This window comes from Microcaecilia unicolor, chromosome 8 (genome assembly GCF_901765095.1).
Source record: "Microcaecilia unicolor chromosome 8, aMicUni1.1, whole genome shotgun sequence".
NCBI classification, from domain to species: Eukaryota; Metazoa; Chordata; class Amphibia; order Gymnophiona; family Siphonopidae; genus Microcaecilia; species Microcaecilia unicolor.
Window position 1 is genome coordinate 95560908 of NC_044038.1, and position 15437 is coordinate 95576344.

Here is a 15437-nt window from a genome sequence, read left to right on the forward strand (position 1 = left end):
TTTTATGTAACACTATCAAAAGCCTCCCTAAAATATAGTACTTCGTTTTTTCTAAAAGAGGATCCATTAACTTTAGATTTCAGTTAATTGCACAGAGTGCTCCAAAATGTTTATTTTATATATTTATTCATTCATTTCTATTCTGCCTTTACCCAAGGCAGAGTCAGGGCTGGCTCAAGGCAAGGGCCAGGTGAGCACTATCTCAGAGTACTAAGCCTCAAGGACATTGAAAGTGTGCCTCACCAGCTCCCTTGCAGCAGACAACTCCATGCCCCTGTGGCTAGTGGCAGCATCTCTCTTCCCTCCAACATATCACATTTCTCTGCCTACCCTCCACCCCAGGTCCTACAACTCCCCTCCCTCTCAGGCCACCCCGGTCTACATTTACATGCAGTTTTCCCCCTCCCAAGCACCAGCAGTTGTAAAATTTCAGTAACTCCACCTGCATAGGCCCCAGCATCTTCCCTCTGCCACTCTCCACCCTCTTTGAAGTAACTTCCTGTTTATGTAGGGCATGGCAGAGGGAAAACACTGGGGCCAATGCAGGCAGCATTATGTAAAATGCTACTACTGCCATTGCTTGGGAGAGGAAAATTGCATTTGAAAATAGAGTGGGGAGCTGCTGTATCACAGGCAAGTAGGGAGGGGGGGGTCAAAAGAAAGAGGGGTAGATACCCAACCTAGGCATAGAGAAAGACCTGATGAACAATAGGCGAGGGGTGGGGAAGAAAGAGTTAAGGAGCGATCTTGGACCTGAGAGCAAATGGGAGGAGGAGGGGAGTGAGAGATGTTTGACCTAGACCTAGAGGTAAGGGGATAGGAGGGAGAGATGCTGGGCATTGGGAGAGAGGAAGGAGAGCTGAAGAGATGTTGGACCTCAGGGTGGAGGGGAAGGAGGGAAGAGAGAGGGAGAGATGTTGGGCCTAGACTCAGACATGGAGGGGAGGTAAGGGAAAATGCTGGAAAATGTGAGGGAGAATGGAGAGATCTGCAAAATGAGATAGAGATGCTGCAAAATGGGAGGTGGGATGGAGAGATGTTAGACTACGGGAGGGAAGAGAGAGGGAATGATGTTGGGCTAAGGGATGGCGGGAGGAAGAGAAGAGAGAGAGTGAGTGATGTTAGACTTAGGGATGGAGGGGAAAGAGGAAAGATGCAGGACATAGGAGGAACATAAAAAGATGCTGGACATGGGGATGGGAGGCTGATGCTGGATCAAAGGGGGTTGTAAGGGAAATTCTGGACACAGGGAGATGGAGGGAAGATGTTGGACAGAGAGAGAAATGGGTAAAATCTGGATATGGGGAGAGATGAGAAGACAGTGCAGATGCTGAATATGTGAAGAGATCAGGAGAGTTCAAATAGTGGACACATGAGAGGTGGGAGTTGGGAGATAGAAATTCTTGACATAGGATGATATAGGAAGATAGAAGGATGATATGGAACATAGTGAGGGGCATATGAAGATAGAGGGGAGATGCTGGATATGAGGGGAGAATAAAGAGATGTTTAACACAAGAACAAAGGAGATGGGACACATAGATTGAAGGGAGATGTTGGCCATGAAAGACCATATGGAGACAGGGGGATATAAAGAAATAGAGGGAGGATGGCTAGACAAAGAGGGAAACAGAGATGGATGGGAAATACTGGACATGAGGCATAGAGAGATGGAGGGAAATGTTGGATATGGGGCAGAAGGAAATGGATTTTGGGAGAGACAGGGAAAGAGTGCAGGTGCTGGACACAGGAGGTGGGAATTGAGAGGGGAGATGCTGGACATGAGAGATGGGAACTGAGAGATGAGATACTGGATTCAGGGGGCATAGGGAGATGGAGGGAAGATGTTGGACACAGGAGGAGAGAAAGAGGAAGGCAGATGCTACATAAGAGAAAAGAAAATGGAGAAGATGCTGGACAAAGGGAGAAGAGAGAGAGAGAGATGCAGACAAAGGGAAGATAAATATAGAAAGTTGCTGGACATAGGGAGGATATGTGAGGAGCAAAAGATGTGGGACACAGAGGTTAGAGAGAGAAAGAGAGAGATGCAAGACACAGGGAGGGGAGAGAGACAGAGAGAGAGGGAGGGAGGGAGAGAGGGAGATGCTGGACGCAAGGAAGGAAAAGAGAAAGAGAGAGACAGAGACAGGATTTCTAGGCACAGGGGAATAGGAAGAGAAAGCAAAAGAGGGAAGATGCTAAATAGAGAAATGTGAGGGGGAGATTTTGGTCAAATGGGGAGAGATGCTGGACACGGGGAGGAGCAAGTTATTGAAAGGCTGTGGAAAATAAGAGAGATGGGGAATGGGTGCTGAGAGAAAATGGTGAAAAACTGTAGCGAGACGCAGTAAAAAAGGGAGATTGAGGAACAGATGATACATAGGATGATACATAAATGGAAGCAAGCTGAGAGGTAGAAATCAATGTGCAAGATGGATGTAGGAGAGAAAGTGAGGAAGACACAAGAGAAAAGAAGAAGTATCAGATGGACTGAAGACCCTGGAAGGAGAGCTAAGAGAAGACGGAGGAAAGCAGAAACCAATGACTGAGATCAACATGATTAGAAAAATAAAAGTAGGTATTCTGTTAGCATTGAAATTCTATGTAGGGATGTTTAATAATCTGACTTGTTTAGTTTTCCCAGTAGGTGTATTGATGATCTAGACTACAGGCTTCTTCAAAATGGTACCACTGACACCTAGTAGCAGTCTTGCAGTACTACTGGGGGGGGGGGCTTTTTCTCTTATATGACAGCTTGAACCCTCTTGCAACACCATTTTGAAGAAGGCAGTCACAAGGGCAAGAACAAGTGGGGACTGACCCTGACTCCATCTTCCCTGCTGGGATTATGCAGACAGGCTCATTGGCTAGAAGGGAGCTGATATGGGTGAGAACTGAGGTGGGGGGGGGGGGGGGGGGGGGCTGGCCCTGGGCAGAGTACAGAAAAAACACTCATAGTAAAAGAGAACAATTATACAAACAGTATTGATTACATCCATTCCAAAAGTTTCAACGTAATTGGAAAACTAATAATGACACTCTCCTTAGTAGCCTGTTGTAATGTGCTGAACAGAGGCTTCATGCCTCACAACTTTCTACATGTGAATGTATTCCACCGAGTAACTCTTTCCTCAGGCTCCGGAACATACAGAGATAAATTTACTTCCTATAAACATAAGCCAGTGGTATGTGAGTTAAATGAATTTTCGACCACCTAAAAATATGCACATAGTGGAGGAGTGGCCTAGTGGTTAGGGTGGTGGACTTTGGTCCTGGGGAACTGAGTTCAATTCCCACTTCAGGCACAGGTAGCTCCTTGTGACTCTGGGCAAGTCACTTAACCCTCCATTGCCCCAGGTACAAATAAGTACCTATAAACAATATGTAAGCTGCACTGAGTCTGCCATGAGTGGGAAAGCACGGTGTACAAATGTAACAAAAATAAATAACATACCAAATTTCCCATATGAAAAAAAAGAAGCAGTCCTAGGGCTATTTTTAGGCTTTTGTTCAGGGGCAGATTTACCAATAGACAGAATTGGCAAGTACCTATGAGAGAGATTGGGGAAGGAGTACACCCAACAGTGCACATGCTTAAGTACAGCTGAGGGTTGAAATCTACCATTGTATTTCCACTGCTTAATACATTTAATACAACCTTCAAAAGCTAATCAAGAAATGTATTAAGTTATGTCCAATAAAAAAGGTATCATCTTATTTTCTTTTCCATGTTTTATTTTGTTTGATTTCTATTGATAACCTTTAAGAGTGGACTAACACGGCTACCACATATCTCTACTTAGGGAAAATAAGCAAACCAGCTTCATTTATAGATTGCAATGACTATCACCATTACATAGATAGAAACAATCACAGGATGTGCCCTTTCACCTGTGCACGCTGCCATCTGGCCAAGACAGACAATCTGTGACAGCAGTGCAATCTGATTTTCAAACCCAGTTTACTCAGCACCTCATGTTTGACATTTTCCTGTTTGATTGCAGGCTTTTACATATAACCCTGTAGATCCAGAATGGAACTAATTTCTCTTTTTAATGTTTCCTTTCCTAGAAGCATATGCGTTGCCATTGTACCTCATTGCCATCCTATCTGTAGCTGGGGGCATCCTTCTTCTTTCCAATGCATCTTTCCTGGGGTGTTTCATCCGGAAGTGTTACATCCATCCCCTGGCAGGTACTGTATTGTTGCAGGAATTACCACTATTGTTAGCAGAATCTGTGGTACTTCAAGAGTCAAACACCACACACCAGAATGAGGGAGAAATCTTCTTTATTTGCCAGCAAACAAAGTAGGACATCAGCACTAAGTCTCTTCTTCTCTTTCTCAGCTCTCTGTGTCTTGTGGCTTCTGTCTGTCCTCTTCAGCTCTCTTCTGACGTAAACTGCTTCTGCTCCCAGTTATATACAGTTTTAAACCCCTCTAGCCCCCCTTACTTTCCAGATGGTAAAGAATAGATTGATTACCCTGTCTGAACCAATCATCTCTACACATATATTCAAAAATATCAGTTACATAGGTTTAAGATATTTTCCCAAACTAACCTATGACCTGGGGCCTCTCACGCTAGACAATAGGGCACCTATCTCTTGGCATTTTATTATTATTCACATAATCCCAGTCATAGCTTAAACTGGGTTCATTTAGGGGCTAAGGGGCCAGTCTTGCTTAATGGCATACAGTCCTACATTTTGCTATAAATTTTGCTATAATCCATCAAGGAAGTAAGTTGACTTTTCTGACCTCTTTCACCTATTAGCTTCCTTCACAGAACTCGCTAGGACTGTAGATAATTCAAACCAGATGCTGACCTCTTAAAACTGCAGACAAAGCTCCACTTGAAAAGTCAGGACACTGGATTTAAAAGAATATTCTACATAGAAATAGAACTTATTAATTACACAGAATAAAACATATTCTAAAATAAACAGAAATCAGAATTCCTTATAAGACAAAATCTACATATCAAGAACTTCTAAAATCTAACTATTTTCTTCTAAGCACTTTAAACTAATCCTTTAATCTGCCTACAAAGCCGTTCAGTATGCCTTACTGATAATGGTATACAGATGTGGTAAACTAATACCTTTGAACTAACATTAACCCCAAAAAGGGACAGTGAAAGTTCCATTTCTCTCTGACCTTTCTAACCTGTAGCCTAGCAAAAGCTAGACATTTGAATAATTAAAACCATATGACATTCCTCCATCACTTGCAGGACTGAAGAGTTAAAATAGAATTAACAAATATAATTTTTCTGCCCATGCTGCCTCAGTATCACAACATCCTCCTTCACTGTACTGCTAATGAACAATTGAAAGTGAGGAGATAGAGTGCATGCAACAGCAAGCTATGAAAAAGGACAAATCCTAGGACTCGTGAGATCAAATCCCAGCTCTGCTAGACTCACTATATGGTCTTACTCAAGTTACTGGCTTTTTCTGTATTCAGTATATCCAACAGTTACTGGGTGATCTTACTCCTGACCAACTTAATAGAAAAAAAATAGCGTACTAGTGAAATAAAGTCTTCTAATATGTCTCCTTGAAATATTTTAAAAGCAAAACAAGTCATTTTAAAGGCAATTCTCTCACAAACTGGGAGAAAATGCATGTGCATTACATTTAACTGTATAAGGGCTAGTATTCATTTAGGGTCTAAGATTATAGAATTAAGAGGAAAGTGTTTGAGACCCCTGAGGCAGGCTGAGGCTGAAACATCATTAGTGTTGGGTAGTTTTGAGAGCCATATGTTTTTTTTGTGTGTTCCATTCTGTTTAAGTTTTACAACATAAACAGCAAGTCAAGAGTAACCAAATTGAATGCCATATTTTTTAAAATCTTTGTTAGTGATAGGATATTTGGGGAAAAAAATGGTACCATTTAAGTGGCTCTCTTTGAATTAATGGATTGTTAAAGAGATATTATTGAAAATTTGATTTTAGGAAGTGATTAAAATAACCTCCCCCCCCCCCCCCCCCCCCACACACACACACAACATTCAGCCCATTGCAGTCAGTGGTATTTAAGCCGCTGACAGCTGAGGGCTGAATGTGACCTGGATATTCAATGCTGGACTTAATATACATAAGAATATAAGAATAGCCATACTGGGTCAGACCAATGGTCCATCTAGCCCAGTAACCTGTTTCCAACAGTGGCCAATCCAGGTCACAAGTACCTGGCAGAATCCCAAAGAGTAATAAGATTCCATGCTATCGATCCCAAGGCAAAAAGTGGCTTCCCCCATGTCCGTCTCAATAGCAGACTATGGACATTTCCTCCAAGAACTTGTCCAAACTTTTTTTTAAACCCAGATATGCTAACCGCTGTAATCATATCCTCTGGCAATGAGTTCCAGAGCTTAACTATTCATTGAGTGACAAAATATATTTCCTCATATTCATTTTAAAAATATTACCATGTAACTTCATTGAGTGTCCCTTAGTATTTGTACTTTTTGAAAGAGTAAAAAATTGATTCTTTTTTTACCTGTTCTACACCACTCAAGATTTTGTGGACCTCTATCATATCCCTCCTCAGTTGTCTCTTTTCCTCATATGAGAGGAGTTCCATTCTCTTTATCATTTTGGTTGCCCCTCTTTGAACCTTTTCTAATTTCCATCCTTTTCCAATAATTCCTAGCATCCTGTTTGCTCTTTTGGCAGCCACCACACAGTGGGCAGAAGATTGGAGTGGAGGAGTAGTCTAATGGTTAGTGCAGCAGCCTGAGAACCTGTAGAACTGAGTTCAATTCCCCCTACAACTCCCAAGGACTCTGGGCAAGTCATCTAACCCTCCAATGCCCCAGGTACAAAATAAGTACTTGTATATAATGTGTAAAACCACATTGGTTAGAACCACAAAAAGGTGGTATATCAAGTCCCATCCCCTTTCCCTTATTTCAGCATATTGTCTACAATGACACTTAGATTTCTTTCTAGAGTACTGATTCCTAAGGTGGACCCTAGCATCAAGTAACTATGATTTAGATTATTCTCCAAGGACAAGCAGGCTGCTTATTCTCATGACTGGGTTGACGTCCACGGCAGCCCCCACCAACCGGAAGAAAACTTCGCGGGTGGTCCCGCACGCAGGGCACACCCACCACGCATGCGCGGCCGCCTTCCCGCCCGTGCGCGACCGTTCCCGCTCAGTCTTTTCTTTTCCGCGCTGGAGAGAGCCGCGTTCATCTCTCTCTCTGTCAGCCCCGGAAATTGGATCGCGCTTTCGCTGCGAATTTTCTCTTTTTCGTTGATTCTCCGTTTTCTTTTTTAGTTTCCTTCAGAAAAAAAAACCAAAAAAAACCTGCTAACTTGTTTTCCCTTGTATCTTAGCGGGGGCGTCGCGTTGCGGCCTTGTGGCCGCGCGGTCGATTTATTTTCGAGGTGTGATTTTTACCGCCACCATCGACGACTTTGACTTCGCTGACGCGATTTTTTCGTCAATGTCCTCGAAGGTCCCGAGTGGATTTGAAAAGTGTGGTCGGTGCGGCCGGCATATCTCGCAGACCGACACGCTTGGTGCCTCCAGTGCCTCGGGCCGGAGCACGATACCAAGACGTGTACTTTGTGTCTCGGTCTCCGGAAACGGACACAGGTAGCGAGGCAAGTTCTTCGGGACCGTCTTTTTGGAACTTGCGCCGGCCCCTCGACGTCGACTTCGACGGCATCGGTATCGACGTCCACGAAATCGGCACCGACGGCATCGACCCCAGGAGCACAGGTCCCGTCGGCCCGCCGGTCCTCCGGCGAAGGCAGGGGTGAGAGGCCGCGTGGGCAATCGGCCCCGGTCACTCCCTCTACCCAGGGCCCTCGGGACCGAACCCTGTCGGACCCGATCCCTCGAGGCCGAGGGGGATCGTCTTCCTCCTCGTCGGTTCCACCGAGCGCCGATGACGGGCACCGCAAAAAGGCGAAGAAACACCGTCATCGGTCGACCACGACGCATCCGGCTCCCGGCGCCAGGGATGAGTCGACGCCGAGGAAGCGGCAGCGTCGAGAGGAGAGGTCCCCCTCTGTAGTAGAGGTACCGCCACGTCAGGGTGCCAGCACTTCGGTGCAGTCTCCTGGACCCGAACAGCTTCCGGCACCGACGCCTCTACCGGCCCCCTCGCCTTTTCCGACAGCGGGCCTGGACGAGTGCCTCCAAGCCATCCTTCCGGGGATCCTGGAAGGGCTGATGCGCCAGACTGTGCTGGCGCCGGGGGTGCTTGCGCCCTCGGCGTGCTCTAGCCCGGTGCCGAGGCCTTCGACGCCGACGCCACTTGCGGCGTCGGTCTCGACCGCCACGCAGGTGGAGTCCCCGTCAACATCGATGGAGGGAGCTTCATCCCCGCCGGCGCGGGAGTCCACCGCTCGACGACGCCACCGAGGCCTCGGTGCCTCGACGTCGAGCCGGGCCCGGTTGAGGACTGAACTGCAGGAGCTCATGTCCGACACCGAGGAAGAGGCCTCGTGGGGGGAGGAGGAGGACCCCAGATATTTCTCCTCAGAGGAGTCTGTGGGCCTTCCCTCCGACCCCACTCCTTCACCAGAGAGAAAGCTCTCGCCACCTGAGAGCCTCTCCTTTGCCTCCTTCGTCAGGGATATGTCTATTTGCATTCCCTTTCCTGTGGTCTCTGTGGATGAGCCGAGGGCTGAGATGCTCAAGGTCCTCGACTATCCATCACCACCTAGAGAGTCCTCCACGGTACCGTTGCACAATGTCCTCAAAGAGACACTGCTTCGGAACTGGTTGAGACCATTATCTAACCCCACCATCCCCAAGAAAGTGGAGTCCCAATACAGGATCCACTCGGACCCAGAGTTAATGCGGCCCCAATTGCCTCATGACTCGGCGGTCGTGGACTCTGCTCTCAAGAGGGCACGGAGTTCGAGGGATACCGCCTCGGCGCCCCCGGGGCGGGAGTCTCGCACTCTGGACTCGTTTGGGAGGAAGGCCTACCAATCTTTCATTCTCGTGACCCGCATCCAGTCTTACCAGCTCTACACGAGCATCCACATGCGGAATAATGTGAAGCAACTGGCGGACCTGGTCGACAAGCTCCCCCCGGAGCAGTCCAGGCCTTTTCAGGAGGTGGTCAGGCAGCTGAAGGCGTGCAGAAAGTTCCTGTCCAGGGGTATATATGACACCTGTGACGTGGCATCTCATGCTGCGGCCCAAGGTATAGTGATGCACAGGCTCTCATGGCTGCGTGCCTCTGACCTGGACAACCGCACCCAGCAGAGACTGGCCGACATCCCTTGCCGGGGGGATAACATTTTTGGTGAGAAGGTCGAGCAGTTGGTGGACCAACTACATCAGCGGGAAACCGCCCTCGACAAGCTCTCCCACTGGGCGCCTTCAGCATCCACCTCAGCAGGTGGACGTTTTTCCCGGGCCAGGCAGGCTGCGCCCTACGCCTATAACAAGCGTAGGTACACCCAGCCGGCCCGAAGGCCTCATCAGGCACAGGGACAGTCCCAGCGTGCTCGTTCCCGTCAACAGTGTGCGCCTAAGCAGCCCCCTGCGCCTCCACAGTAAAAGCCGGGGACAGGCTTTTGACTGGATCCATGGGAACATAGCCGCCATCAAAGTGTCCGTACAGGACAATCTGCCAGTCGGAGGGAGGTTGAAATTTTTTCACCAAAGGTGGCCTCTTATAACCTCTGACCAGTGGGTTCTCCAAATAGTGCGGTGCGGATACGCCCTGAATTTGGTCTCCCCTCCACCAAATTGTCCTCCGGGAGCTCAGTCCTTCAGCTCCCAGCACAAGCGAGTACTTGCAGAGGAACTCTCCGCCCTTCTCAGCGCCAATGCGGTCGAGCCCGTGCCACCCGGGCAGGAAGGGCAGGGATTCTATTCCAGGTACTTCCTTGTGGAAAAGAAAACGGGGGATGCGCCCCATCCTAGACCTGAGAGGCCTGAACAAATACCTGGTCAAAGAGAAGTTCAGGATACTTTCCTTGGGCACCCTTCTGCCAATGATTCAGAAAAACGATTGGCTATGTTCCCTGGATTTAAAGGATGCATACACCCACATCCCGATACTGCCAGCTCACAGACAGTATCTCAGATTCCGTCTGGGCACACGGCATTTTCAGTATTGTGTGCTGCCCTTTGGGCTCGCCTCTGCCCCACGGGTGTTCACCAAGTGCCTCGTGGTGGTTGCGGCATATCTACGCAAGCTGGGAGTGCACGTGTTCCCATATCTCGACGATTGGCTGGTCAAGAACACCTCGGAGGCAGGAGCTCTCCGGTTCATGCAGTGCACTATTCACCTCCTGGAGCTGCTGGGGTTTGTGATAAATTACCCAAAGTCCCATCTCCAGCCAGCCCAGTCTCTGGAATTCATAGGAGCTCTGCTGAATACTCAGACGGCTCAGGCCTTCCTTCCCGAAGCGAGGGCCAACAACCTCCTGTCCCTGGCTTCTCGGACCAGAGCGTCTCAGCAGATCACAGCTCAGCAGATGTTGAGACTTCTGGGTCATATGGCCTCCACAGTTCATGTGACTCCCATGGCTCGTCTTCACATGAGATCTGCTCAATGGACCCTAGCTTCCCAGTGGTTTCAAGCCACCGGGAATCTAGAAGATGTCATCCGCCTCTCCACCAGTTGCCGCACTTCACTGCACTGGTGGACCATTTGGACCAATTTGACCCTGGGACGCCCACGAAAGTGCTAACGACGGATGCATCTCGCCTGGGGTGGGGAGCTCATGTCGATGGGCTTCACACCCAGGGACTGTGGTCCCTCCAGGAAAAAGATCTTCAGATCAACCTCCTGGAGCTCCGAGCGATCTGGAATGCACTGAAGGCTTTCAGAGATCGGCTGTCCTGTCAAATTATCCAAATTCGGACAGACAATCAGGTTGCAATGTATTACATCAAGAAGCAGGGGGGCACCGGATCTCGCCCCCTGTGTCAGGAAGCCGTCGGGATGTGGCGTTGGGCTTGCCAGTTCGGCATGCTCCTCCAAGCCACATACCTGGCAGGCGTAAACAACAGTCTGGCCGACAGACTGAGCAGAGTCATGCAACCGCACGAGTGGTCGCTCCATTCCAGAGTGGTACGCAAGATCTTCCGAGAGTGGGGCACCCCCTCGGTGGACCTTTTCGCCTCTCAGACCAACCACAAGCTGCCTCTGTTCTGTTCCAGACTTCAGGCACACGGCAGGCTAGCGTCGGATGCCTTTCTCCTTCATTGGGGGACCGGCCTCCTGTATGCTTATCCTCCCATACCTTTGGTGGGGAAGACCTTACTGAAGCTCAAGCAAGACCGCGGCACCATGATTCTGATCGCGCCTTTTTGGCCCCGTCAGATCTGGTTCCCTCTTCTTCTGGAGTTGTCCTCCGAAGAACCATGGAGATTGGAGTGTTTTCCGACTCTCGTTTCGCAGAACGACGGGGCGTTGCTGCACCCCAACCTTCAGTCTCTGGCTCTCACGGCCTGGATGTTGAGGGCATAGACTTGGCTTCGTTGGGTCTGTCTGAGGGTGTCTCCCGTGTCTTGCTTGCCTCTAGGAAGGATTCCACTAAAAAGAGTTACTTTTTCAAGTGGAGGAGGTTTGTCGTTTGGTGTGAGAGCAAGGCCCTAGAACCTCGTTCTTGCCCTGCACAGAACCTGCTTGAATACCTTCTGCACTTATCAGAGTCTGGCCTCAAGACCAACTCCGTAAGGAATCACCTTAGTGCGATTAGTGCTTACCATTATCATGTGGAGGGTAAAGCCATCTCTGGAGAGCCTTTAGTCGTTCGATTCATGAGAGGCTTGCTTTTGTCAAAGCCCCCTGTCAAGCCTCCTGCAGTGTCATGGGATCTCAACGTCGTCCTCACCCAGCTGATGAAACCTCCTTTTGAGCCACTGAATTCCTGCCATCTGAAGTACTTGACCTGGAAGGTCATTTTCTTGGTGGCAGTTACTTCAGCTCGTAGGGTCAGTGAGCTTCAAGCCCTGGTAGCTCATGCTCTGTACACTAAATTTCATCATAACAGAGTAGTGCTCCGCACTCACCCTAAGTTCCTGCCGAAGGTGGTGTCGGAGTTCCATCTTAACCAGTCAATTGTCTTGCCAACATTCTTTCCCAGACCGCATACCCGCCCTGCTGAACGTCAGTTGCACACATTGGACTGCAAGAGAGCATTGGCCTTCTATCTGGAGCGGACACAGCCCCACAGACAGTCCGCCCAATTGTTTATTTCTTTTGACCCCAATAGGAAAGGGATCGCTGTCGGGAAACGCACCATCTCCAATTGGCTAGCAGATTGCATTTCCTTCACTTACGCCCAAGCTGGGCTGACTCTTGAGGGTCATGTCATGGCTCATAGTGTCAGAGCCATGGCAGCGTCGGTGGCTCACTTGAAGTCAGCCACTATTGAAGAGATTTGCAAGGCTGCGACGTGGTCATCTGTCCACACATTCACATCACATTACTGCCTCCAGCAGGATACCCGACGCGACAGTCGGTTCGGGCAGTCGGTGCTGCAGAATCTGTTTGGGGTTTAAATCCAACTCCACCCTCCAGGACCCGAATTTATTCTGGTCAGGCTGCACTCTCAGATAGTTGTTCTTCGTAGGTCAATTTCTGTTATACCCTCGCCGTTGCGAGGTTCAATTGACCTGGGTTCTTGTTTTGAGTGAGCCTGAGAGCTAGGGATACCCCAGTCGTGAGAACAAGCAGCCTGCTTGTCCTTGGAGAAAGCGAATGATACATACCTGTAGCAGGTGTTCTCCGAGGACAGCAGGCTGATTGTTCTCACCTACCCTCCCTTTGGAGTTGCGTTTACTCATGTTTTTGCTTGTCATTCAACTGAGCGGGAACGGTCGCGCACGGGCGGGAAGGCAGCCGCGCATGCGCGGTGGGCGTGCCCTGCGTGCGGGACCGCCCGCGAAGTTTTCTTCCGGTTGGTGGGGGCTGCCGTGGACGTCAACCCAGTCGTGAGAAGAATCAGCCTGCTGTCCTCGGAGAACACCTGCTACAGGTATGTATCATTCGCTTTCTTCCCAATGTGCATCACCTTGCATTTGTCCACATTAAATTTCATCTGCCATTAGGATACTCAGTCATCCAATTTCCTAAGGTCTTCCTGCAATTTTTCCTGCATGCATTTTAACAACTTTTAATAGTTTTGTGTCATCTGCAAAATTATTCACCTCACTTGTCATTCTGATTTCCAGATCATTTAAAAATGTGGCCTGCATTCCTATCAGAACTGCTGAGCTCCCACTCTCACTGAAAGCCTGCACTTACTTTAGAACTGTTGAGCTCCCGTTTGTACAGTAGCCTACACTCTTATTAGAGTTGCTGAGCTCCCATTTTTACAATAGCCTACACTCTTATTAGAGTTGCTGAGCTCCAGCCTTCATTGCAGCCTGCTCTTGGGGAAAGCTTTCCTTAGCCATCATCTACCATCTTTCACAACAAAATTTCAAACCAGGCAGATGGTTGGTGACATCAGCAAGCACTTCCCACAATAGGCAACCTGCTTCTGAGGTGTCGCGCCAAAGGGGCACATCCCTTTGTGCATCACTTCGAACTTTATCAAGGTAGGATTCCTCAGAAGAAGAAGGGCCCACATTCTAGTACCTAATAAGGTCTCCTATCCTCTTTGAACTTGAATACAACTACTGAAGCATTGAAATCCACCCTACACCCTCTAAACATCATTAGTATCTGCAGTTCAGAGCCCCAGTCCACCTAGGAGGCTATACTGGACCTTCCTTTACCACTGCATTGTAACAAACCAATCACAAGGTTGATTTCATTAGGCAATTTACTGGAGAAAATGGTCTCTCAACATTCATTTATGCAGATGATGTTACCATCTATATTCCATTCACTAAAGAAATTATGTTTAAACTGTTTTATTAACGATTATCACAATACAAAGTAGTGGAGAATATGCATATAGCATTGCTTGATATACAAAACAGCATTCTTGCAACATATTCAACTTCGCCAAACACTTTTCGTCCCCATTTTTCTCCCCCCTCCCCTCTTAACGATTCCTTGGCCCATGTTAACATTAGGTTTTAAATGACTCATATTCCTAATATCATACACTTGAATACTTCATTAGGTAAGATAGTGCTTATCACAAATATCAGAAAATGAAACATTAAAGCTCTAGAGCACTGCCAGGCTTTAGCCATATACATCACACTCAACCCCTCCAGCCCCCCACTCACTAAAGAAATTAATGAAATTACTCAAATCATCAGATTAGGTATCTCTGTAATGGAATCTTGGGCATCCAATTTCAAATTAAAACTCAACACTGATAAAACTAAATTCTTAATAGTTACTAATTCTCATCACGCTATAAATCTTAAATTATTTACCATTGAGAGCATCACATATCCCCTTGACTCAACTATGAAAATCTTAGGAGTCACAATTGACCAATTCCTCACTCTAGATCAGGGTTTTCAAGGTATCCCCATTGAATTCAATGGCAATATCCTGAAAACTTTGACTGGCTGGGTGTGCCCTGAGGACTGGGTTGAAAACCTCTTCTCTAGATAACCAAATTTCCAAAGTAGTTTCAAGTGTCTTCAATTCATTATGGAAATTGAAGAGACTAAGACCATTCTTCGCAAAATCAGTCTTCCATACCATAGTTCAATCCCTAGTCCTAACAAAATTTGATTACTGCAATTTTATTTACACAGGACTTAAAAGGGATCTCCTAAAAAAAACTACAAACTGCTCAAAACACTGCTGCACATCTCATATTCAGACTTTCACGCTTCGCCAAAGCGATCCCTCCTTCTGTACGGTTTGCATTGGCTGCCAATAAAAGATAGAATATCATTCAAGCTATGTACCTTCATTCACAAACTTTTGTATGGTTCGGCCCCAATTTACATGAACAGCCTCACTGAATTACCCTCAGGTACTGCCTCTGAATCATCTAGAGAATATCTTGTCCTAAATTTCCCAAATTGTAAGAAAGTAACCTACAAAACAATCCATACTGTTAACTTTTCATATCAAGGCATCAAAATGTGGAACTCCTTACCTAAAACCATCAAATGCAACAATGATTATTTGTTATTCTCAAGTCTATTGAAAACTCACTTCTTCAGTCTAGCCTTTAAGGAAATAAGCACCCTTCTCAAATAAACTCAAGGTATTAATACCTTCTCCCACCTCCCACTACAATGATCTAGCTTAAATCACTAACGGGCATTTTCGAAAGACACAAATCAGGAGATGGGCGTTCTCTCAGGGTCGCCCAAATCTGTATAATCGAAAGCCGATTTTGGGCACCCTCAACTGCAGTCCGTCGCGGTAAATGTGAGCCCTTCAAAACCCACCCAAAACCCACTGTACCCACATGTAGGTGCCCCCCTTCACCCCTTAGGGTTATGATAGTGGTGCAGTTGTGGGAAGTGGGTTTTGGGGGGCTCAGCACCGAAGGTAAGGGAGCTATGCAG

General features: G+C 47.5%; 1 protein-coding gene across 2 annotated transcripts in view; it reads left to right on the top strand.

Moving 5' to 3' along the window:
- Positions 1-15437, top strand: part of NPHS1 (NPHS1 adhesion molecule, nephrin) — a 387780-nt gene that overhangs the window by 282764 nt on the left and 89579 nt on the right. For both annotated transcript variants that reach the window (XM_030213102.1, XM_030213103.1), the window contains one exon: positions 4072-4194. In XM_030213102.1, coding sequence (XP_030068962.1) covers positions 4072-4194 — 123 coding nt within the window. The remainder of the gene's footprint in view (positions 1-4071; positions 4195-15437) is intronic.